The following is a 25,848-nucleotide window of genomic DNA, read 5'->3' as shown; positions in this document are numbered from 1 at the left end:
ATAAATATAGCCTTTCTTCTAGAATTCATTTATTAGGATCTTGGTTTGTTTTTCTAATTTGTAGAAACATTTATGGGTATATGGATATATTCTATTTATATAATCTGTTGGAAATGAGTCTCCTAAGTTGACTAGATCTTTTTGCTCAGTGGACAAGAGTTGTTTGTATTATCTGACCATTGACCTAGTCTCTGGTATGTTTCAACATATCTAGTTGAAAACGGTGAGCCTCACTTTCTTTTTTTTTCTTGGTCATGGGGCTTGAACTTGGCCCGGTGATATCCCTGAGCTCTTCAGCTCAAGGCTATGGTCCTACCTTTGATCCAAATCCCCTACTTGCCATTTTCTAGAAGTTAATTGGAGATGAGTCTCGAATTCTTTAGTGCCCAGTCTGGCTTTGAGCAGCGATCCTCAGATCTCAGCCCCTGAGTAGCTATTACAGACATGAGCCACCTGTCCCAGCTGAGCCTCACTTTTTTATAGACAAGTAATTCACTTAATTCACTTTTGTTGTTGTTGTTGTTGTTGGTCATGGGGCTTGCACTCAGAGCTTGGGCACTGTCCCCAGCTTTTATTCAAGGCTCTACCACTTTGAGCCACAACTTCACTTCCAGTTTTCTGGTGTTTAATTGGAGAGTCTCAGTCTTTCTTGCCTGGGCTGGTGTTAAATCACTCAGTCTCCTGAGTAGCTAGCTTTACAGGCTTGTGCCACCAGCACTTAAGAATTTATTTTTTTATTAAAATTCAGAGAAATCATCTGAAGAGAATTTTGGCTTCAAGATGCAAAACAGTAGAGACCATATACATTTATGGAGCTGGGCGTTGGAGGCTCACTCCAGTAATCTGAGCTACTCAGCAAGCTGGAATTTGAGGTTTCAAAGCTAGCACAGACAGACAAATCTGAGTGACTAACTAGCAAAAATCAAGAAATGGGGTTATGGCTTAAGTGGTAGGATGCCAGCCTTGAGTGAAAATCCAAGTAAAAATGAAAGGTCCTGGGGCCAGGAGTTTGGCCTAGTGGTAGAGTGCTTGCCTAGCATAGACCAAGACCTGGGTTCGATCCCTTGGTACCATATACATAGGAAAAAAGCTGGAAGTGGTGCTGTGGCTCAAGTCTCAAGTGGTAGAGCTCTAGCCTTGAGAAAGCCCAAGGACAATAGTCAGGCCCTGAATTCAAGGCCCAGAACTGGCAAAAAAAAAAAAAAAAAAAAAAAAGGTCCTGAGTTGAAGCCCCAGTATGGGTACCTCCTCTCCTCCCAAAGTTAGGGATATAATTGATGAGGTTTAAATTACTTCACTCACTTTGTTATTTTAGGTTACTGGTATAATTGAAGAATACTTTTTTCTTTTTTGGTAGTGGGGCTTGAACTCTGGGTCTGGGCACTGTTCCTGAGATCTTCAGCTCAAGGGGAGCAGTCTACCACTTGAACCACAGCGCCACTTCCAGTTTTCTTGTGGTTTAATTGGAGATGACACTTTCCTGCCCGGGCTGGCTTTGAACCATGATGAGAAATGAGGGCTAATAAAAAATGAGGTGATGAAATATTCTTCAGTGGCAAGAGTTGCTTTACTGAAAGATAGTCTGTAAAGCCCTGCCCAAGACCTAGAGATGACGAATGGAGTCCTTTTGCCTGCAACTCTTCCCTCCGTGCCTTCATTCTTGCTATTTAAGTTATCCAAGTCCTCAAAGTAGCTTACATAGCAAGCTGATGGGTTTCTTAGTGGTAACTTAGAGCAGAGCTTCCCATTTCTTTTCTCCCTCAAATAAAAAAAAATCTCATTTGGCTTCATTGAAGAGTTTGCTTATTGTTATCCATTGGGAGAAAGACAGATGGAAATTGTCTGGAATCAGGGCTTATTACAGGATGAAAACATTCAGACATTCTGTTTTAAGAAGAAAATGACCCCTTTTTCCCTTAATATTCTTTATAGTGATGCTATCTTAACACTTTGTATATGTGGCCCTGCAGGATTCTATAAAGTACTAAGACAGCTTCATTGTACTATAAATGAAATACAGGGAAGTGGGAGGAAGGCCGAGGGAATGGGAGAGGAGTACAGAGGCCATAGAGAAGGAGAGCCCTTTGTTTTCTCAGGTAGGTGATTATGATTCATGGAGATGTTTCTTAGATTGCAAAAGAGGCAGAGGTGTCCAGAGTGGTGTCAGGGAGACCTGGAGCTTGTTTGTCTTATACCAACTGTGTGAGGTTTCTGCTTGTAGAAGGAAATGTCTTTTACTTGCATTGAGGATGAGGAGGAGAAGGCTGTGCTGAAACCTCTTGGTGGGGAGTCTCATGTTGAAGTGCAAGGTGTAGCCTAGAGAATGTGGACATGTCATTGATCTGAGTTTGAACACTAGCACCATAATGCATGACCATATTTTAGGATAAGGAAGTTGAGGTCTGGGAAGACTAGAATGAAAAAGATGCTTCAAGGCTGGGCACCGGTGGCTCACACCTGTAATTCTAGCTACTCAGGAAGCTGAGATCTGAGGATCATGGTCTAAAATGAGCTGGGCAGGAATGTCTGTAAGACTTTTTTTAACCAGTCCTGAGGCTTGAACTCAGGGTCTGGGCACTGTCTTTGGACACTTTCTGCTCAAGGCTAATGCCCTGCTACTTGAGCCACAGTGCCATATCTGGCTTTTTCATGTTTGTGGTATTGAAGAATTGAACCCAGGGATGCTAAGCAAGCAAGCACTCTACCACTAGACCCCACACCCGGCCTCTGGGAGACTTTTTTTTTCCGGTTGAACTACCAGAAAACCAGAAGTGGAGCTATGGCTTATAGGGGTAGAGTGCTAGCCTTGAGTTGAAGAGCTCAGGGACAGTGCTCAGACCCTGAGTTTAAATCCCATGACTGGGGGGAAAAAGATACTTCATAAAATCCTGTAGGAATGTATGTATAAAGCATTAAGACAACATCATGTATTTGTCACTCCAGTGGCAGCTGGTGTGTGTGTGTACGTGTACACGTACATACATTTGTACGTGCATGCATGGATGCTTTTGGGGTTTGAACTCAAAACCTCCCAGTCTCAACTTTAGCTTTTTCACTCAATCTGATGCTTTACCATTGGAGCTACAACACCATTACCAGCTTTTTGTTGTTGGTTCTATAGGTTAGAAAGGAAAATAAAAACCCTTGGTCTTAAAGAAAATGTGCTTGGAATAGTGGGCTTTCACTGTGTTCTGGCTCTATCCCTGGTGATCTTTTAGTTTCAGTAGTAGTGGTTTGCTGTTACAGTGATCTGAAAGGCAGATTAAAGTCTGCAAGTAATGAGGATGTTGTAATATGGTTTGAGTGTTGAAGGGTATATAAGGGATGCTGAAAAAAACAAATGGGCTGGGCAGTGGTGGGTCATGCCGGTAATCCTTGCAACTCAGGAGACTGAGGTCTGAGGATTGGGATTCGAAGCCAGACCAGGCAGCAAAGGTGAGAGAGGCTCTTCTAACTAACCATTCGGAAACTGGAAGTGGAGCTGTGGCTCAAAGTAGTTGAGCAGTAGCCTTGAGCACAGTGCCCAGGCCCTGAGTTCAGGCCCCTCCCCCTCTGTCTCTGTCTCTCACTGTCTCTGTCTCTGTCTGTCTCTGTCTGTCTCTGTCTGTCTCTGTCTGTCTCTGTCTGTCTCTGTCTGTCTCTGTCTGTCTCTCTCTCTGTCTCTCTCTCTGTCTCTCTCTCACTCACTCACACACACACACACACACACACACACACACACACAATAAAAAAAAACACACAGGTTTAGGCTTAGCTTGGCTGTTGGTATTGATTCAAGACACTCAGAAAGGGATGTAAAGATGAGGAGAGGCTAACCAGACAGTGATGATGGAAATATAAGAGACAGCAAGAAGTGTGAAGCATTTGTGTGTGTGTGTGTGTGTGTGTGTGTGTGTGTGTGTGTGTGAGAGAGAGAGGAGAGGAAGGAGGGAGAGGTGGACCTACAAACTGTTAGGGATTAAATAAACAAGTGAGGATGGTATTGAGGCTGAGCCCAGAAGGGTACCTAGAAGAACTTGGCTGCTAGACAAGTGACTGTCTTTTCATTCTTCATGTTTTTAACTTTAGGGTTCCATCAGTAGAGTTAACATAGTTTATTCAGCAGCTGGTTATTTAGGATTAGCATGGAAGACTTGATGTCTGGGCTAATTTGGCATCTGTGCACTGGAGATCCTGTTGAACTACTTTTGCCTCTTTAGTGTTTGATGGGAACGGCTATGTCCCAGAACGTTCCATGGGGTTCAGAGCTGTTTTAAGAGTATACCTTCTGACAGGTAATTAGTGTAAATTATGAGCTAGGACTTGGAGCACTGTACTAAGGATGAGCCTGTTATGAACTATCATGATTTATCTATGACAGTCATCAATAATCATAAAAGCTGCACATACTTGATATTTATGAACTTTTAGAGGAAATCATGCCTGCTATTTTTATGTGCATACTGTTGAAGTTGGGCAGAGTCCAATAGAGGGTAGGGAGGTGCATTGGAGCCTTTTGAGCCACATGGGTTTCTTTGAAATCTTTGTTTATCTCTATGGTCTTGGGAAAACTGATTAAACTCTTGAGCTTTTCAAAATTTTTTTTTTTGTATCCATAAGTAAGTGTAATAAAACCTGCTGTATAAGGTTGTTGGCAATTAACTGTAAAGGACTTCTGGGATTATTTGATATGTAAGCAATATTATCTCGGTTAATAACTTTATACACTAACACATGGCAGTGGAGAGAGGAAAGGATGGGTGTGTCTACCCTTGTGTAGTTCTGTGGTTCTTTATGTCCCGGATATGTACAGATTCATAGAAATGTTTCACATTCCTTTGTAGGATGAGTTATGCACTGTGAGTAAGTTTGAATTTTTACTTTATATCCTGATGTATAGACCTTTGGGTCCACAAGTTGTATGGAATATATGAAGAGATCATACTGGAAAGACATAATAGTGGATAAAGAAACCTTGATAATTTCAGAGATAGACAGAGGATAAGGGGCAATTCTGAGGGGCATATCTGAAAAGCCCATCTATGTTGAAAAAGATAGAGTCTTCTAATTGTTAGGGCATTCCAGTTATATATGTATTTTTTGCCTATCAGTTGGGGGAAAATGAGTAAGTTGATAAATCTGATGTTGGCAAGACTGGAGTCAATGGCATTTATACAGCTAGAGTAGACTGCCAGACATCTTGGCATGCATGCCATTTGGCAAAATGCTTGGGAGCAGGCATGTTTCAGACTGGAGGTTTTAGATTTGGGAATATTTGCATAGATGTTACTGGTTGAATATCTCTAATCTGAAAATTTGAAATACTCCACAGTCCAACAACTGTTTTGTCACGTTGGCAGTTGAAAGGTTGATTTTTTTTTTTCTCTCTATTTTGGCTCTTTCTGGGGTGGGGTGGGGTGCAGTGGTTGTTGGTACTGGGGCTTGAACGCGGGATCTTTGAAATCTTGCTTGATTTTTTTTTTCCCCACTCATATTGATGCCTCTTGCATGACTGGAATGACAGTTATGTACCATCATGCCGGCTTTTCATTATTTTCTCCCTCCTCTCCCTCCTTTCCCTCCTTTCCCCTCCCCTCCCTCCCCTCCCCCTCTCCCTCCTTCCTTTCCATCCCTCACTCCTTTCCTCTCTCTCCCCCTCCCTCCCTCCCTCCCTCCCTCCCTCCCTCCCTTCCTTCCTTCCTTCTTTCCTTCCTTCCCTCCCCTTTCTCCCTCTCAGCCCCCTCCTCCTCTCCCTCCCTTCCTGTCCCTGTCCCCTCCCCCCCCTCCATTTCTTTCCTTGGTTACTGAGGATCGAACCCAGGATATTGCACTTGCTAGGCATGTGCTTTGCCACTGAGCTGCATGCTAGCCCTTTTATTGGTTTTGAAATGAGGCTCCCAAACTGTTTCCAGACTGACCTCAAACTGTGGTTTTTTTCTATCTCTGTTTGCGGATCTGAGTAGCTAGGAATGTAGGCATGAGCCACCATGCCCCATTGCAGCTACCTTTCTTTTAGCTGTAGGGGTAATTTTTTAAAGTATTTTTTTGTTTTACACTTTTTTTTGATTGCCAGTCCTGAGGCTTGAATTCAGGGCCTGGGTATTGTCCCTAAGCCTTTGTTGTCACTTTGAATTTTTTGGTGGTTAATTGGAGATAATAGTCTCATGGATTTTCCTCCCCATGCTGGCTTGAACCGTGATCCTCAGATCTCAGCCTTCTGAGTAGGACTACAGGCAAGAGCCATTGGTGCCTGGCTCCCACTGGTTATTTTTGAGGTTAGTTGTTTCTTTGTTTTCCTCCTCCTTGCTGGGGCCGACCAGACTTGCAGTCTGTGTCTTTTGTCATTAGGCAGACAGCACGGTGCCCAGCTTTGTCTTTTCCCTGGGCTGGCCTCAAAGTACCATCCTCCCTGATTTCTACCTCTTTTTTTTTTTTTTTTGAGTTTCATTATGCCCTTTGTATATATGTGTGTATTGTACTTCAGTTATAACCACCCACTCTTCTACCTCCTGGTGTCAACCTTCTAATAATAGTGCTCTTTTGTTCATGCTTTAAAGTGTACACACTGCATTTGAGAGGAAACATGTAGTGTTTGTGTCTGATTTATTTTGCTTAATGTAAAGATCTCCAGTTCCATTCTCATTCCTGCAGATGACTTTACTTCATTGTTCTTTATGGATGATTAATACTCCATTGTGCATGTCACATTTTCTTTCATCTATTGATAGACACCTAGGCTGAGTGGATAACTCAACCATGGTAAATAGTGCTGCAATAGACATGGATGTGTCACTCTCCATATTGTATGCTGACTTAGTCTTTTGTGTATATAGTTCCAAGAGTGGAAAGGCTGGGTCATGAAGTTTCGGAGGCACCCCCACAATGTTCTCCTTTTCCCACCCACTTTATCCTTAACCAGCATTTGTTGTGTTGTGTTCTTGGTGGCAGCCATTTTAACTAGGTAAGATGGAATCTTGGTGTATATGTGCATGTCACAGTACCCAGGCTTAAAACTCAGGGGTTTCAAGGTCTTATTTTGTCATTCATGGGACTTGAACTCAGGGCCTGCGCTGTCCCTGAGCTTTCTGCTCAGCACTAGCACTCTATTGTTTTGAATCACAGTTCTACTTCTGGTTTTGTGGAGCTTAGTTAATTGGAGATAGGTCTCATGGACTTTTTACCTGAGCTGGCTTTGAACCTCTGTCCTCAGATTTCAGACTCTTGAGTAGCTAGGATTACAGGTGTGAGCAACCAGTGCCTGACTAGGACCTCAATTTCTTTTTTTTTTTATATATTTTTTATTGTAATTAATAAAAGGGTTACATGATACTTGCCAGATGTATGTGAATTAATGCACCTTCCATTGATACCCTTTCACATGTCTTGGTACCCATTACCCTCCCCCTCACCCACCCCCCACCCCCCGTCTTGGTTTTCCCCCCCTTCCCTATCAAATTTCAAATAACCAAATACAAATAAATTCAATATATCAGATAACAAAGTGAGATGCTGTAACAATATTTGCCGGGAGTTTGGCCTAGTGGTTAGAGTGCTTGCCTTGGGCCTCAATTGCTTACTAAGCTCTTTTCATTCATGCTTGATACTCTTACCACTTGAGCAACACCTCTCTCGTCTGTCCTTTTTCTGGCTAGTTGGAGACCTTCCTTTGGACTTTTCTGCCCAAGGTGGCTTTGAACCACAATCCTCAGATCTCGTCTCCAGAGTAGCTAGGATTATAGGCCTGAGCTATAGATTTCTGATTCATTGCTTTGATTTGCCTTTCCTTTATGAATCAATGATACTGAGTCATGTGTTTATTAGCTGTTTGTACTTTTGAGAACTGTCTGCCTAATTGTCCCGTGTGTGTGTGTGTGTGTGTGTGTGTGTGTGTGTGTGTGTGAAGAGAGAGGAGAGAGTAGTTTAAACTCAGTCTTGTGTAAGCAGTTTACCCTTGAGCTATGCCTCTACTCCATTTTTTTTTCAATGTTTTTCAGATAGTTTTTCCCCTTTTGTAGTATTGGATTGAAATGCTTTGGAATCTGTGAGCTTTGCACTCGGTTCATTTGCCCATTGATTATTTGGGTAGTTTGTTCCTTTGATGCTTAATATTTTTTTGAGATATTTTATATAGCCTAGGTACTAATTCCTTGTCTAGTAAGTAGCTGGAAGTTTTTCTTACATCCTGTGAGTTGTCTCTTTATTCTGATGTTCATTTTCTTAGAAGTACAGAAGCTTTTTATTTAATTTGATGCAATCCCATTTGTCAATTTCCATTCTTTATGAGCAGTTGTAGTTATATTTAGAAAGAAAATACATCATTACCTATGCCTTGATCTTGAAGTGATTTCCACCATGAAAGGAAACTATAAGTTTAAGGTCTTACGATAAGGTCGTTAAATCTTTTTGTTGTTGTTGTTGTTGCTCTTGGTTCTGGGGCTTACTTAGTCTCATGGGCCTGTGTGCTGTTCCTGAGCTTTCTTTGCTTAAGGTAAGTACTCTACCACTTAGAGACACAACTTCACTTCCAGTCTGAGGCTGGTTAATAGGAGATATAAGTCTGCCTGGGCTGGCTTTGAACTGCAGTCCTTAGATCTCAGCCTCTTGAGTAGCTAGGATTACAAGCATGAGTCACCAGCACCTAGCTTCATTAATCTATTTTGAGTTGATACATGAAAAATGTTCCGTATTCTAACCAAACATACTATACTATATTTTGTAGTAAAAAATTAGGTTTGTAAGAGCTGGCATGTAAAGAATGAAATAAGCAAGTTATGGAACAGCTCTTAAAAAGACGTACATGTAAATTTTTTTCTGAAATGTCTATATGTGTATAGAAATGTAGGAAAAGATCTGGAGTTACTATCTGTGTCAAGAAGCCAGTGGTTGGTTTTGGCTTTTTACTTTTTTTGTTGTGGTTTTGAAACTTTATGGCTTCAGTCCTTTTGCATTTGAAAACCAAGGAATTCCAATGAGCTACACATGCACATTTTATCAATCAAGTGATTAAAATTTTTTTTTTTCAAATACTGAGGTTTGAACTTCCAGTGCTTGCTTGGCAGGTGCACTACCACTTGTGCCATGTTTTTAACTCAGTTTTTTGAAAAAATGAATTAACTATAATGTATATAGCTAAGGCTGGTCTTTGAACTTGCAATCCTTTGCCTTTACCTCTTGAGTTCTGGGCTGATAGACACACTTCTCCATGCTTTTTCTTTGGGCAGGGGGGAGGGTAGTGCTGGGAATTGAATCCAGGGTCTTTCAGTTGCTAGGCTAATGCCCTACAACTGACAACTGAGATACTATTCTGGTCTCTATCTCTAGCAGTTAGGGTTGTGGGTTTTTTTCTTTTTTTGAGGGGGTGGTTGCTGGTACTTGGGCTTGAACTCAGGGAACTATTACTTAGTCTTTTTTTCTTTTTTTTGCTAAAGGCTTGACCTCTACCACTTGAGTCATAGCTCTGTTGGCTTTTCTGGTGGTTAACTGTAAGTCTCAGGCTGGCTTCAAGCATTGGACCTCTAATCTCTGTCTCTTAAGTAGTCAGGCTTTAAAGATTCCTTGCAATGTAAAAGGTGAAATTCTATCTGAGCTTTTTCTACTGTTATGTTACCCTTGCACTTTTTTTTTTCAATAATATAAAATTTTATTTCTCAAATGTGAATTACGTTTTTGGGAGCTCAAAACAAATAATTACCATTTGTCTAGGACAGGAGATGTGTTTTTTTAATATATTTTTTATTGTAATTAATAGAAGGGTTACATGATATTTGCCAGATAAATGGTGCCTTAATTCCCACACATTGATACCCTTTCACATGTCATGGTCCCCATTTCCCTACCCCCCTCCCCCACCCCTCATCTTGCTTTCCCCCGTTCCCTATCCAATTTCAGATAATACCCTTGCACTTTGAGTGGGTCTTCAATTAGTAAAGAGCTATTAGAGCTCAGAGTAGTGGATGAAAGTTTTCCGAAGAGTTGGTCTGAAATGCCTTCAGTTAGTAGTGGTGCTTCCTGAAGCCAAAGAATGAACAGGGCATGGCAGGTCACTCCTGTAATCCCCCAGGAGCGGGGAGATTGATGCTGGGGCATTTCCATGGGGTTTATGATAAGCCTACACAACATAGCCCATCTCAGTATGAGGGAGAGGGAAAAGGAGACTGGTTTGTGTCTCAAACTGCACAATATTGTTCAGACAACCATAGTGTGTAGCAGAAAGGCTTTATGCATACTTAACATATGTGTTGCTGCTTGAGACTTACTGAAATTCCATGATTTTTATTCCAAGGACATTTTGAGACAACACCTGATCTATGAGAATATAGCGACTATTTGCAAAGATGGCAGCCACTGTCTTCGTGCTATGGGGCCAGCAGTTTTACTCACTATGGTTTGCATCATCAGCACAATGCAGAGGGAAAGTAACATTCTAGTATTTTAAAGATAGTTTTGGTTGGGTGCTGGTGATTAACACCTGTAATCTGAAGAAGGTTTGAAGGTCTGAAGCCAGTCTGGGCAGGAAAGGCAGTGAGACTCATAGCTCCAGTTTACCATCAAAAAGGTGGAAATGGTAGATCACCAGCTTTGAGCAAAAAAAAAAAAAAAAAGCCAAAACAAACAAAAAAACAAGCTACAGTGAGAGGCCCTGAGTTCTAGCCCTGGAATTGGCACACCCATAATGAAAGTTTTGACTCCTTGAAAGTGTTACAGGAAAAGGATCCTTAAACCAAACTAAACTCTTCATATTGACAGCTGTCATTCCTAAGGACTTGAAACAGAACACACTGAAACAAGAAAGTCTAGTTAGGATCTTTTAATTTATAGATGCTTGAGGCTGAATATTGTTGTGGCTCATTATAGAGAGGGCCAAGTTGAAAGGTCCAGCTTGTGGCAATTTTTACCCGTCTTTAAATCATCCTAAGTAACAGTTACCTAATATAGAAAATAGCTAGTTTTTGTTCTTGTCACTTGAGAGATACTTTTCTTAGACAATGATTTCTTCCACAATTAAAGCCATGACCTTTCATTGTTTATATGTCCCTCTTTTCTATTCTTTATGTCATTTTAGTTTGAAAAAACTTGGTAACTTCCTGTTATGCTTTCCTTTTCAAAGACTTGCTTTATTTTTAGCAGTTTTAAAGTGCTTGATTCAAGAAACTGTGAGTCTGTCCTGGGATTTGCTATGCCTGAGCTTCTGTTCTCAAGGCTCACACTCTGACTTGAGCCCCAGCTCTACTTCCCACTTTGAGTGCTTACTTGGAAATGAGTCTCATGGACTTTCCTGCCCAGGCTGGCTTCACACTGGATCCTCAGATTGTAGCTTCCTGAGTAGCTAGGATGACAGCCATGAACCACCAACTTACATCAATTCAGTAAAATTTTGAGTGTTTTTATCCCCCATATTGCTTTAGGTGCTTTGGGGCAGAAGTAGTCAGAGGTCAAGAATCCTGCTCTGATGAAACTTAGGATGGAAAAATGACATTAACGGAACAGTGACTGGCCACTGGCTATGGGTTGCTGGTGAGCAATTGAAACGTGGTTAGTTCATTAAGATGTGGGATAAATATAAAATGCACACTAGATTAAAACAATACAAAGGATATTATAACATCTCAATAATTTGTGCGTGAGTGTGAGAGAGTTAGTTCTGGGGCTTGAACTCAGGGTCTGGCTTCTCTCTCTGAACTTTTTTTTCCTCCCCAATCCTGGGCTTGAGCTCAGGGCCTGAGCACTGTCCTTGGACTTTCTTAAGGCTAGAACTCTACGACTTGAGCCTCAGCACCATTTCTGGCTTTTTTCTATGTATGTGGTACCAAGGAATCAAACCCGGGTCTTCATGCCTGCTAGGCAAGCACTCTACCACTTGACCAAACTCCTGGCCCCTCCCTGAACTCTTTTTGCTCAAGGCTAACACTCTACCATTTGAATAAAACCTCCGCTTTTGGCTTTTTTTGGTGATTAAGTGGAGATAAAAGTCTCAGACTTTCCTGCCTGGTCTGGCTTCAAACCACAAACCTTAGATCTTGGCCTCCTGAGTAGAATTTCAGGGATGTGCCACCAGCACCCAACCTCAGTAATGATTTTCTTTTTTTTTTTTTTGCCAGTCCTGGGCTTGAGCTCAGGGCCTGAGTACTGTCCTTGGACTTTCTCAAGGCTAGAGCTCTACCACTTGAGCCTCAGCACCACTTCCGGCTTTTTTCTATGTATGTGGTACCAAGGAATCGAACCCGGGTCTTCATGCATGCTAGGCAAGCACTTTAACCACTAGGCCAAACTCCCGGCCATCAGTAATGATTTTCTTATATTTCAGTTGTTAGATGTGGTTAATAAAAAACTTATCACCTCTGAGGTATCTAAAAATTTTAAACCTGTGTAGTTTCATCTGTTTTTGTATTACATTTCAGATAGACCTTACTGGTATAGAGGACAGAGATGGACAAAGTAAACTTAAGAGTGTGAGGCTTGTTAGAAGCTAGATAGAAAATTAAAGGGGAAAAAAATGGAGACATTAAGTAAGGGAATGGGGTTTTCCCGGAACATTTGAGGGTAAGTTGCATATACTACCCTTTATACCCAGATACTTCAGTATGTCGCCTGAAAGAAGGGATGTTCTGTGATGTGACCACACTACACTGGTCAAGATGAGAAAAAAGTGATATAAAAGGCTGGGAGTTTGGCCTAGTGGTAGAGTGCTTGCCTAGTATGCACGAAGACCTGGGTTCGATTCCCCAGTACCACATAGATAGAAAAGGCTGGAAGTGGTGCTGTGGCTCTAGTGGTGGAGCACTAGCCTAGAGAAAGCCCAAGGACAGTGTTCAGGCACTGAGTTCAAGCCCCAGGACTGGCAAAAAAAAAAGTGCATTATAATTGACAACTATATTTTGCCAATCATCTTAGTAGTGGTGTGTGTATGTGTGTGTGTATACACGTACATACATGTGTACGTGTGTCTGTGTTGGTGTCTTGGTCTTGGGGCTTGAACTCATGACCCGGGTGCAGTCCTTATCCTTTTCTTTTGCTCAGGCATGTACTCTACCACTTGAGCCATAGTTTTACCTCTGGCTTTTTTGGTGGTTAGTTGAAGATAAGAGTCTCATTGACTCCTACATCGGCTGGCTTTGAAGTATGATCTTCAGATCTCAGGCTCCTGAGTAAGTAGAATTAAGGCACGAAACACTGGCACCTTGAGCCTTTTAAAATCTTGGATCTGATCCAGGATTGCACATTTAGATATAATAGCTCTTCATTTCTTAATTTGGGACAGTTCGTAGGTCTTCATGTGTGTAATGACTTTCATATTGTGGGGAGGTGTAAGCTAGAAACTGAGCATTGGTGAATGTCTTGTGTCTCCCATGTGTGCTTGTATTTTTTGTTGTTAGACTACAGATCAAACGTAGGGCCTTGAACGAGGCAAGTGTTCTAGCATTAAGCCATATCTTCAGCCCTAGGTTATAGTGTTGTCATTATTGCTATTTAAAATTTTAGTAAGGCCAGGAGTTTGGCCTACTGGTAGAGTGCTTGTCTAGCATGCATGAAGACCAGGGTTTGATTCCTTGGTACCACATACACAGAAAAGCCAGAAGTGGTGCTGTAGATCGAATGGTAGAAGAAAAGGCCAGGGCAGCATTCAGGCCCTGAGTTCAGTCCCCAGGACTAGCAAAAACAACAACAAAAAAATAGTAAGGATTTATTTTCGCATAATGAAAATTAAATTGAATTCAGATTAAAGATAAAAAAATGGCTGTTTGTCTGTAGCCTTCCATTCTTTGTTTCTACCCATTTGTGAAGACTGTATTTTTACCCTCTTAAAAGAGAAGGGAGGCTGGGCACTGGTGGCTCACACCTATAACCCTATTTACTCAGGAAGCTGAGGTCTGAGGAGTGAGATTCAAAGCCAGCTTGGGCAGCAGAGTCCATGAGACTCTTACCTTCAATTAACCACCAAAAAGCCAATGAATAGAGCACTAGCTTTGATTGAAAAAGCTCATGGACAGTGCTCAGACTCTTGAGTACAAGCCCTAAGACCAGTACTGAAAGGGAGAGAGGAAGAGAGCAAGAAAGCAAGCAAGCTCACCAGAGCTGATAGCTTCTCTGTGTCTCCTGTTCTTGAAACATTATCTAGAAGTAGATAAGGTAGGCGGGGAATTTAACTGCCTTTCCTCAGCTTAGCTCCTGTTCTCTATTTGTAAGAATGCCACTTTTGGTATTTGTTTAATATAATTTGCCTGTCTCCTCTGTCCTTCATTCCTCCCCAAGAGATGAACTCCCTTCAAGTCTTCAGGAGATGTTAGAGGTTGGTGGTCTCTTCTTGGCACTGCTTCAAGCTGTCAAGTGTCATAGGCCCTACTGATGGGGGAATTCATGGAACTCAAGCCCTAACTCTCCTGGAGTGAGCGATTCTGGTGCCAGGTTAATATTCAGCAGTCACTGAAACACTGCAGTGAGGTCCATTTTGTCCATGACAACATCATGAAGTAAGGGTTGGGCCCCCTGGATCAGCATCACTTGGTGTGTGATAGCTTTGGTCTTCAGTTTTAGTAGAATTGATCCATAAACCATATCAGCTTGTAGCTTTATAGCCTGTAATCCACTAAGTTGTAAAACCTAATCAATTTGACAGATATGTACTTGTAAGAAGAAAAAGCCATGCTAAAGGAGCCTGACTACAAATTGTCCACGGAGGATCAGATCTTGTTAGAGTCAACTCCTGGTTCAGGCTGTCCAATTTCTGTCACCAGATGATTCCTAAATGATGGATGAGGGGGTTTCCCACGACTTCAGAGTTTCCACCCCATATCACAGGACTTTGGAAGGTGCATGAACATTTCCAGATGTCTCCTATAGAGGAGAATATCATAAGCTGCAAGTTGAGCAAGGATTTTAGTAAAGCAGAAGAAAGTAAAGAGAAATGGGAAAACAAATTATTTCTTGCTCCTCAAAATGAGTTAAAAGTTCCTATTACATATCTTTTTGGAGAACCTTGGGAGTGTCTTCAGTGTACCTTCCCTGGAAATACGTTGCCTTGGCGTTGGTTCTGCTTCAGTAATGGTTTTCACGTCAATGAATTGCCTAATGTGGTTTTATTAGGTTGCTTCAGGGACAAGTTATCACATTTTACTTTGTAGTAAGAACCTGGAGTTAGATATTTTTGAGACAGGGTAAACTGTTAATTCTTTTCAGTAATTTTAGCACCCATTGCTGTTGAAAACAGTACTGTGGTGGTTACTTGATGACACTCAAGTGGTGTCAGATGGTGACTTCTCTTGCCCTTCCTAATCAATTTTACATTGCTTTCTCTCCAGCCCTATTTTGTTTATATTGATCTGGGTTCATGGCTTATTTAAAAGATAATGACATGGTACTACTACCATTGTTCTGTTGCTTAGACTGTCAAAGTGAGAAGTTTTAAGGTAACAGGTATTTTAGCATGATGGTGGCATGCTGAAAGCAGTGATTCAGTGCAGATGGGAAAGATGATTATGATAATCTGATGTCCACGACACTAGATGAATCATGTCTCTGCTTTATACTTCATTTCACATGAGTGGATTGTGCTTAATTTCCTGCCAAGTTTAGCTACCTAAATGCAATAAATTTTAAGATACTTGACTCTTTTCTTGGGGTATCTATATCAGGAAATTGTACCTGTATGTAATACATTAACAAACAACTCTTTACAAAAGCACTATGGCTATTATTACCTGTGTCACAATAATGCTAATCAGAATCAGATTTTTTTCATACTAGCCTGACTTTGTTCTGGCTCATGATCTTGCATTTTTCTGTCTGTTGTATTTTATTGTCTTAGTGACTGTAAAATTAGCTAAACATCGTCACAACTGCTTCAGCGTTTTACCTATTTTTAAGTCTTGGTGAATGGGATAGTCATTAAAAAATACAGTCTTAGCCAGTGGCTCAGGCCTGTATCTAGCTACTCAGGAGTCTGAGATGTGAGAATTGTAGTTCAAAGTAGTCCAGGCAGGAAAGTCCATGAGACTGTTACCTCTAACTAAGCACCAACATAGAAAATTAAGCTGGAAGTGGAGCTGAGGCTCAAGTGGTAGAGCTGTAGTATTGAGCAAAAAAGCTCGGGAATAATGTCCAGGCCCTTAAATTTAAGCCCCAGGACCAGCATACATATCCACAAATTGTCACCCACAAATTGTCACTGTTTAAATATATAGTTCCAGTTGATGTTTTACTTTTGACCATGTTATATTTATGTATCAGTATTAATATCCAAGTTTTTTAAAATGAGTTTTAGTCTTAGGTAAGCTTACACAAGTAATTAAATGTTAAATTTTCACAGCCTTCTTCTAAATGGTTAGGTGAGCATAAAATTCTAGATGGTTAGTTTTATAATTTTAACCTGATTTACATACTGCCACTCCAAACCTAACAAAAGATTAGGTAGATATTCTGATAAAATTATATAAACATACATATTTCAATTAAATTTGGAACACCATAACCTCTTAATATCTGATGTGCTAAGAGCAATTTATGTATTGTTTCTAGTTATTTTAAAAATGAAGAAAACACCAAAATGGAATGACTGTTTTACTGATCTAGAACGAATTTTAGGACAACCTATAACCATCTGATAATCTTCTCTAAAGCATTGCATCATGAGGTTACTGACATTTGCAATTTGACGTCTGTTTATTTGCAGATATCTGCCTGCCTGCCTGTCTTGTCTATTCATCTACCTGTATCTGGGGAAGAAATTTAGAATTCTAAATGTTTATAAATGATGTACTCTTAAACATAAGGTCTGTTTGCCAGCAGAGTAGACTAAACTTAGTGTATATGTATGATGAGGGACTTCTTGGAAAAAGTTAGAACTTTGACATAAGATTTTCCTGCTCCAGGAAAGGCCAGTGTGAAAAGAAGAACGCACATGGGCAGGTTGCAGGTCACTGGTCATTGGTGCCAGGAGTATGTTGGGGTGCTGGTGCTCCCTGCTGGTCGTGGGACAGTGTTTTGTTTTGTGCTTCAGGCAGTTATTAAAGGGCTTGACTATTAAACTTGAAGCTTGTGTATTTCCAAAACACTTCTTTCAACAGTTTTTACAGGGTATTAAAATGTAAATAAATCCCAGCCCACTAAAGTTTAATGCTCTGGACAGATTGTTAATTACAGATTAAGTTTATGGTCCTTTTACTAATTATAATGCTTTCAAAAGGGGTAGAACATTTGGCTGAGAGGCAAAGAGCCATTTTAATTTCTTAGTGTATATGTTTGAGGAAGCCTGAACTTGGGGACATGTACCATGGATACATTAAATGCTAAAGACAGTGGAGGGAAGTCATTTATTTAAACTTTGGCTTTAGAGTGGCCCTTCCCTTGCTTCTAGACTTGTAACTGGACAAATGTTAAGCGTAAGCATTAATATTATAAAAACTTAAGAGATTCTTGGAGAACTGTATTCTTCTGCATTTTAGACATTTGTTGAGGTCATAGGTAATGGTTATTTTTGCATATCATGTTGATGGTTAGGATTGTTATGATAGGAGACTAATTGTAACACTGCCACCTTTTTCTTTTTAAAAACGTAATTGTTAAAGGAATTTATAGAGGGCTCACCATTTCATAAGTCAGGTAATAAGTATACTACTTTTTCTTTTGGACAATGTCACCTCTTCTTCCCTTTCCCCCAGTTGCCCCTCCCATTCTTACTCACAAGTTACACAGTTCATTTTCCACATGATTCCACAAATGTTTCACAATGAACATTGAGACTCTTTAGCCTCAAAGACTTTACTGCCTAAGCTGCCTTGAAACCATGATTCTCAAATCTCTGCCTTCTGAGTAGCTAGGATTACTGGCCCCTAATTTCAAGAAGTAGATGTGTAGCACTGAGGTAGAAGACTTACTTTCTGATGTCTTGGATTCAAGGCCCAGCAATATCCAATCAACCATCTCACCAATGACAATTTTTGTAGCCAAGTCTTAATTTACTTGAGGCTTTACCATCTTACTTTTCAACAATGACATGTAGTCCAGTGTTAGACTTCAGAGAGAGCTGTTTTGGAGTCATATAATCACTGAAGTTTTTATTTAAATAGTAATTTTCTCTAGTGTTCAACCTATATGTGTAGGAAATAGGATTATTTGTTTCAAGGGCATATCTTTGAGGTACAATAGGCTACAAAAATACTTGGTTAAAAATAAGTCTGTATCCTATTAATTGAGCTGTTTGCTCCTGTTTCTCTATTTGAGATACTATTTCACTATGTAGCCCAGACTGACATTAAACTTGTGGTTTCCTGCTCAGACTCTTTTAAGTGCTGAGATTATACGCTTGTATAACTATGCCCTGTAATGTGTGTGTGTGTGTGTGTGTGTGTGTGTGTGTGTGTGTGTGTGTGTGTGTGTGTGTGTGTGTCTGTCTGTCTGTCTGTCTTTCTTTCTGTGCTGGGGCTTGAACTTGAGGGTCTGGGTGCTGTCCCTTATCTTGATCTGCTCAAGGCTAAGCTCAAGTACTTGAACCCGAGTTCCACTTCTGGCTTTATTTTTGTCAGTAGTGGGCTTGAACTCAAGGCCTGAGCGTTGTCTCTGAGTTATTTTGCTCAAGAGTTTAGCTCTACTACTTTGAGTTTGTCCCACTTTCAGTTTTCTGGTGGTTAATTGGAGTTGAATCTCATGAACTTTCCTGCCTGGGGTGGCTTTGAGGCGTGATCTTTAGATCTCAGCCTTCTGAGTAGCTGGAATTAAAGCCTGGGCTACTGGCACCCAGCTTATTTCCTTTTTCATAACTTAGAAGTTTCTTTATTGCTGGTCCTGGAACTTAGGACCTGGGCTCTGTCCCTGAACCTCTCTGTGCTCAAGGCTAGCACTTTACCACTTGAGCCCAGTGCCACTTCCAGCTTTTTCTGTTTATGTGGTACTAAGGAATCCAGGGCTTCATGCATGCTGAAGAATTGAACCCAGGGCTTCATGTATGCTAGGAAAGCACTCTACTACTAAGCCACATTCCTAGCTCTAGAGTTTATTTTTTAAATATAAAAGCTAAAAGAAGTTGAAAATGGCTCATGATTCCACTAGTGAAGCTAATTGTCATCATTTTTTAGTGTTGTATTTCTCCATTTTGTGTGTGTGTGAGTATGTGTATGTGCGCACACACTTTATTTTCTTGCTTAGAGATTCTGTGGAAGAACACATTTTACATTGAGGCACTTGATGTTCTATTTGTGTTCTGTTTTCAATGAGTAATGTAAATCTATGTCCTTAATAACTTTCACATTTATCATGTGCATGAGATTTTTTTCTATGTATTGTAGCTTATTTTGCAAACCTTAGCTTGCCCCCAAATCTACTCACCTCCCTCCTGCTTTTTTTTTTTTTTTGTAGTGCTAGGATTTGAATTTAGTTGAATTTAGGACTTCGTACTTGTTAGGTAAGGTGTTCTTCCACTGAGCCCCATCTCTAGCCCCATTTTTCACTGGTTACATTTAGGATAGGCTTTCTTGGGCATACTGCTGGGCCAAGAACTCCTTATTTTAGTCTTTTCATCATTCCTGAAATGATCCCTTCATTGGCATGGACTCTCTGACTTTTCTGCTAGGCTGGTCTGAAACTGTGGCCCAGTTTCAGTCTCTCAAGTAACTTATGATGATGGGCACAATGTACCCAACTGTGAGCTGGGAAAGGAGTCTTAGGAACTTTTTTGCTTGGTCTGGCCTTGAAGTATGAGCCTCTCTATGTTATCGTCCTGTAAATAGCTGGAATCACAGGTGTAGGACATTGGTCCCTTTTTCTTGGACTTCTGTGTTTCCCAGTCCCCCCTCTTCCCATCTACAAGCGTAATGGTAAGCCTTGAGCATAAGGAAATGATATAAAGAAGAAAAATCCTTAAGTGGCACCTTTAGTTGAGAATTTGGCAAGGCATTCCTAACAGCACTAAGGCAAAGCTATTGGTGTCATGGACAGAAATGTGATATCGGCTATTTCTCCCACTTTTTATCTACTTGGATTATTAGCTTTCAAAAAATGGAGCTATAATTCGTAGCTATATAAAATGTGAAGGGAATAGATGAAAGGTAGGAATAATCACAATGGGACAATATTAGTTTAGCCAGGCTGCGCAAATTCCTCTTTGGGTATAGATTGACTTAGTCTGGCACAGATGGAATAATAGTAGCCAGGACAAAGTGTTACTAAGAAGTGAGTGGGAGAGGACACGCTGTATTGCTCTTGATCTACATAATTTGACTTTATATTTAAAAACAATTTGTCCAACTGTGATCTGGGCTCATCCCTTTGCACAGTAAAAGGAGGTAAAGGGAGCAACTTGCCCTTGTGCTCTGGTTCTTCTTTTGTTTTCAACTCATGGTAACAGTATTGGTCACAATTGGAGCCTCAGTGTCTTTTGCTGATTAAGTGTGAAAACAGTGTTTCCCACTTGATGTGTAAGTACTGATAGGAAAAAAGAGGGATGACAGGAATAAGGTAAAGAAAAATGTACACTCAGGCTCTTGGGTTGTTTGAATGGAAGGTTGTAAGTAACTCAGGGCTTCTTTGCTTTTTACTTGGATTTTTGGCTCAAACTGCTGGTGGCACTCTACCACTTGAGCCTTAGCTTTACTTTGAGTTTTTTACTAATTAATCGAAGATACAAGTCTCTGAGATTTGTCTGCCTGTGCTGGTTTTGAAATGAGATCCCCAGATCTCAGCCTCCTGAGTAGCTAGGATTGTGGATGTGGGACACCAGCACCCAGTGAGTCAGTTATTTTTGTAAATAGTTTTCTGGGGAGTTATGAAATGTAGACATCCTATACATTACTATGTGTGTTGCTAGCGGAAGTAGGAAACTTAGCTGATAGTTGAACTGTCACGATTTCATAGTGTATTAGAAACAATATTTAGTCTTTTTTTTTTTTTGGTCTGTCTTGGGCCTTGAACAAAGTGTCCTTTGACATTTTGCTCAAGGCTAATGCTCTGCCACTTGAGCCATAGTGCTACTTTCAGCTTTTTTTCTGTCTTCGGTATGGAGGGATCGAACCCGGGCTTTGTGCATGCTAGGCAAGTACTCTACCATTAGGCTACACTCCTAGCTCAATATTTTTTTTTTTTTTTTTGCCCGTCCTGGGCTTGAGCTCAGGGCCTGAGCACTGTCCTTGGACTTTCTCAAGGCTAGAGCTCTATCACTTGAGCCTCAGCACCACTTCTGGCTTTTTTTTTTGTATGTATGAGGTACCGAGGAATTAAACCCAGGTCTTTGTGCATGCTAGGCAAGTACTTGAACCACTAGGCCAAACTCCCGGCCCCATCAATATATATATATATATATTTTTGGTCATGGGGCTTGAACTCTGGGCCTGGGTGCTGTCCCTGAGCTCTTCAGCTAAAGGCTACCACACTACCTCTGTCTGGGCATTGTCCATGAGCTATTTAGCTCAAGGCTACTGTCCTACCTTGAGCCACAGCCCCACTTCTCGTTTTCTAATGATTATTTGGAAATAAGACTCTCAGCCTCCTGAGTAGCTAGGATTACAGGTGTGAACCACTGTGCCTGGCCTGATATTTACTTTTTTGATTCAAGTAGTTGTAATCACAAATATAACCTTATTCCTAAAGTTCAGGTGGGAGATAGTCAAAGAAGTGACAGGATGATCATGTTTGATTGTGGTTTCTTTGTTTATGTTGGGTCCTGAGTTTCTTGCTTTCTCTACTCTGGCAGAAGTTGTTTCTGTGCTGTATGAGTATAGTTGATGTCTTTGAATTGATCTCCTCCTCCCCCTTCCCCCTTGAACCTTTTGGAGTAGAGTACATTGTTACAAACCAGAAGTAGAAAAGTAAGATAAAAAGAGTAGTGGGGGTTGGGGCTGGGTGGCTTAATAGTAGAGTGCTTGCCTAGCATGCATGAAGCCTTGGGTTTGATTTCTTAGTACCACATTACAGAAAAAGCCATAAGTGGTGTTGTGGCTCATGTGGTAGAATGCTAGTCTTGAGGAAAAGAAGCTCAGGGACAGTACCTAGGCCCTGAGTTGAAACCCCAGGGCAGCAGGAGAGTAAGGGGAAGAGTAGTAGGAAAGAACAACTTGAGATGTAACTATGTAGAATAATTTTGTTTGTCTAAAATGAAATAAAGGGAATGAGTCATCCATTTAAAGGAAATAATTATTTTGGAGCAAATTCTAATAAGTGCCTAGTGGTAGAGTGCTTACTTAGCATGCACAAAGACCCAGGTTTGATTCCTTGGTACCACATGCATAGAAAAAAGCTGTAGGTGCTATGGGTCAAGAGGTAGGGGTAAAGCTCTAGCTTTGAGAAAGTCCAAGGACAGTACTGAGGCCCTGAGTTCAAGGTCCAGGACTGACAAAAATAAATACATATATTTATAATTGCATATGTATAGCAAAAATTCTTATCTCATAAGTTACTCGGGGTAAATGCTTACCGTGTCAGTAACTTTACATTAGCAGAAACCATGTAAAAGCAGCTTGGAAATATGTTAGTACCTTCATTAATGATTATGAGCATGAATTTATTTTTAGAAACATCCAAAACTATTATCTCTTCAAATTATAACTAGATGGTGGTTGCAATTTTTTCCCTCAAATTGAGGCTTTTCTTACCATTTCTTTGATTAAACTTACCCTTTAATGATTTTCTTGGTTCTAGTCTGTCATAAAACTGATTTAACTGACAACTGCCGAGCATGCTAGAAGCTTGATCTGAACTCAGTTCAAATTCTAGGCACACAGACACACAATATTTGCCTTTTCCATTCCATTTTGATTGCAAACAGTGTGCCAAAGTTTGGTTTATGAGAGCAGTACCATTATTCTTTTGGAGAACAGGAAGGGACCAGGGTCTAGTTTGGGAACCTAGACTAACTGGTGTTTCTGTGTTCATTTCAAAATTGACCTGGATAGGGTGGTCCACCACATTTGTAATTTGTAAATTAAGAAATCTAATTATTTCACTTGAGATGTCAAAGTCAGCTGATAAGTTGGTATTGATCATTGGTATTATTAAGGTCTGTCTTGCCTTAGGTGGTGTTAAGTTTGAGATCCCCTGCACTGGCCTCCCTAGTAGCCAAGGAAGGCAAATATTTAAGTGTGCTCTACTGTACTGGCATTGTTGTTTTTAATAGTTGATGCTAATTTTTTTCCCTTCTAAGGGATTGATCAGTGATTGGTATTTGTAGTACAACCTCACATACTCAGTGAGTTCTTCCTCTCCCTTCATGTCCACATGTACATGTGTATATGTGAGCATTCTAAGATGAAGAATCTTTGTGGTGATGTGTGTATGTGTGTGTGTGTGTGTGTGTGCACATCTGTACGTGCGTACTGTGGATTCTTGGGAGTAGTCTCAAACCTCTTGGGATATCCTTTTTTTTTTTTTTGCTTGTCATAGGGTTTGAACTCAGCCTGGGCAATATCTCTGAGCTTCTTTTGGTCAAAGCTGACATTCTACCACTTGAGCCATACTGCCACTTAGGCTTTTTCTGTTTATGTGGTACTAAGAAATCCAGGGCTTTATGCTTACTAGGTAAGCCATACTCCTAGCTCCTCTTAGGATATTTTTAAGTGTATGTAGTACATAGCTTATCAACAAAACAAGTCATATAAATGCAGCTAGCAAATTACAAACTTACAGAAATATGTGCTTCTTAACAGAAGTAACAAGTTTTAGCAATACATCTAAACTTAACAGCAATGAGTGTTGATATTTAAATATCGGCAACAACTTAGTGTGGCATGAAAATATCTGATTTATATTCATATAAAAATTTCAAGTGCTATCATTCTGTGTGACACAGTGCCAACAGCCATAATTCAAGAAAAGTGTTGAATTTTAGTAATGGGAATGTGAAGATAAATGTGTGATTCCTTCCTCCTCCCCACCCCCCCCATTCTGCATTCTCTGAATTCCCTTGGGCCTTGGATGTGATCTCAGAGTAAAAAACATCTGGACTGAGTCTTTGTGTCCTGGGAGACTGAATTTGAGGAAAAAGGGTTTGAACTTTGAATATAGTCATCTGATGAAATTTTTTTTTCCCTTCAGACATCCGCTAGTTATCATGGCTTTTAAAATATGTCAAAACAATCCAATAATGCCAGATCTCCAAATGGTCTCATTCTCCAACTCATGATTAACTTTCTTCCTAGAGCTACATTTGGGACAGGGATACACACACACACACACACACACACACACACACACACATGTGTGTGTGTGTGTGTGTGTGTGTGTGTGTATGTGTACATTTGTAGTTAATACTAAAATTAGTGTTGTAAATAGTTTCTGATTGCATAGGGGATGGAGGTTGGACTAGGAGGTAGCTATTAATGTGTTTTGTTTGAGATGTTTTGTTCCTTTAACATTAAATTGATTTTTTTTTCCTTACAGGATTCGGAAACTTCAGATACGAAATATCCCGCCTCACTTACAGTGGGAGGTAAGAATTAAGAATTTCTATATTTAAAGTTAAGCTTTAATCCCTTGACGCGATTGCTAATAGTTTTCTATTAGTACAGTTTTCTTTCTCTAAACTATTGGATGTGTAAGAACACAAAATCCTTCTCTCATATTATAGCCATACTCCTGCTCCCCCCACCTTGTTCTTTGAAATTTTTTAACTTGAAATAGTCCTCTTTTTTTTAAGTTGAAATGGTGTTTTGAATTGCTGAATTGCCTTTCTCAGTCTCATCCAGACAGGATCTTGTTAATTTGAATTTTTTTAGTGAGTGTACCGATTATATTTCAATATAAAGTTCTCTTTGGCAAGTATTTTTTTTTTGCCAGTCCTGGGCTTGAGCTCAGGGCCTGAGCACTGTCCTTGAACTTTCTCAAGGCCAGAACTCTACCACTTGAGCCTCAGAACCACTTCCAGCTTTTTCTATATATGTGGTACCAAGGAATTGAACCCAGGTCTTCGTGCATGCTAGGCAATCACTTTAACCGCTAGGCCAAACTCCCGGCCCTGGCAAGTATTTTTATTTTTATATTTATGCTGGGACTTAGACTTGGGGCTTAGGCTCTGTACCCTAGCTATTTTTGCTCAAGGCTGGCTATCACAGCTCCACTACGTTTTTTTTCTGGTTAATTGTAGATAAGTCTCATGGACTTTCTTGATCAGGCTGCCTTTGAACTGGGATACTCAGATCTGAGCCTTCTGAATAGCTAGAATTAAGTATGTGAGCTATTAGCACCCTTTGCTTATATTTTATTCTTAAATGTTATTCTACTTCCTTTTGCTCAGATGGTGGCCTGTAGAGATTGTGAATAAATGTAAACTAACTAGCAGAATTGAGTAGTTCATGTCAGCAGTCCAAAGCATAATAATGTCACAGTCAGAGTTTGGTACACCAGTAGTTGAAGAGATCAGGGAAAATGACAATCTCTTCCAGGCCATGAAAACTGAAGGATCTTAAACCTACCTTGGAGAAGTGGTGATAGAAAACAGTTGGGCCATTGTGTTTTTGTAAACATCACTAGTTTTTTGTGTATCAGATTAGTCTTCTAAGGTGACATTTGATGAGCTACTAAACCAGAGCCTTCATCATAATGCAGATTTGATTAAAAAATTTTCTTTGAAGCTGGAAATGTGACTTAGTGGTAGAGTGCTTTTTTCTTCAAACATCTGATAGTTATCATAGCTTTTAAAATGTCTCACCATATAGTGAGAGTGCTTGCCTACCATGCATGAAGCCCTGGTTTGATTCATCACCAGATACAGAAAAAGCCAGAAGTGGTGCTGTGGGTAGAGTGCCTGCCTTGAGCACAAAAAGCCCAGGCCCTGAGTTCAAGCCCCAGGACTGGCCAAAAAATCTCTTCAGATATGCATATGGTAGTCTTTAGATTCTTTAATTTTTCCCTCTTTCTTGGCAAAATCTAGCTAATCGGTTTGTAATTTTCATA

At 40.4% G+C, this 25,848-nt stretch overlaps 1 protein-coding gene across 2 annotated transcripts in view; it reads left to right on the top strand.

Annotated features, from left to right (window-relative positions):
- The window catches only part of Igf2bp3 (insulin like growth factor 2 mRNA binding protein 3), a 98,105-nt gene that overhangs the window by 9,523 nt on the left and 62,734 nt on the right, over window positions 1–25,848 (top strand). For both annotated transcript variants that reach the window (XM_090332759.1, XM_090332758.1), the window contains exon 3: window positions 24,337–24,385. In XM_090332759.1, coding sequence (XP_090188885.1) covers window positions 24,337–24,385 — 49 coding nt within the window. The remainder of the gene's footprint in view (window positions 1–24,336; window positions 24,386–25,848) is intronic.

Source organism: Megascapheus bottae, chromosome 5 (genome assembly GCF_031878675.1).
Source record: "Megascapheus bottae isolate mThoBot1 chromosome 5, mThoBot2.hap1, whole genome shotgun sequence".
Taxonomy (NCBI): domain Eukaryota; kingdom Metazoa; phylum Chordata; class Mammalia; order Rodentia; family Geomyidae; genus Megascapheus; species Megascapheus bottae.
Note: the sequence above shows the minus strand (reverse complement) of the source record. Positions and strands in the feature narration are given on the sequence as shown.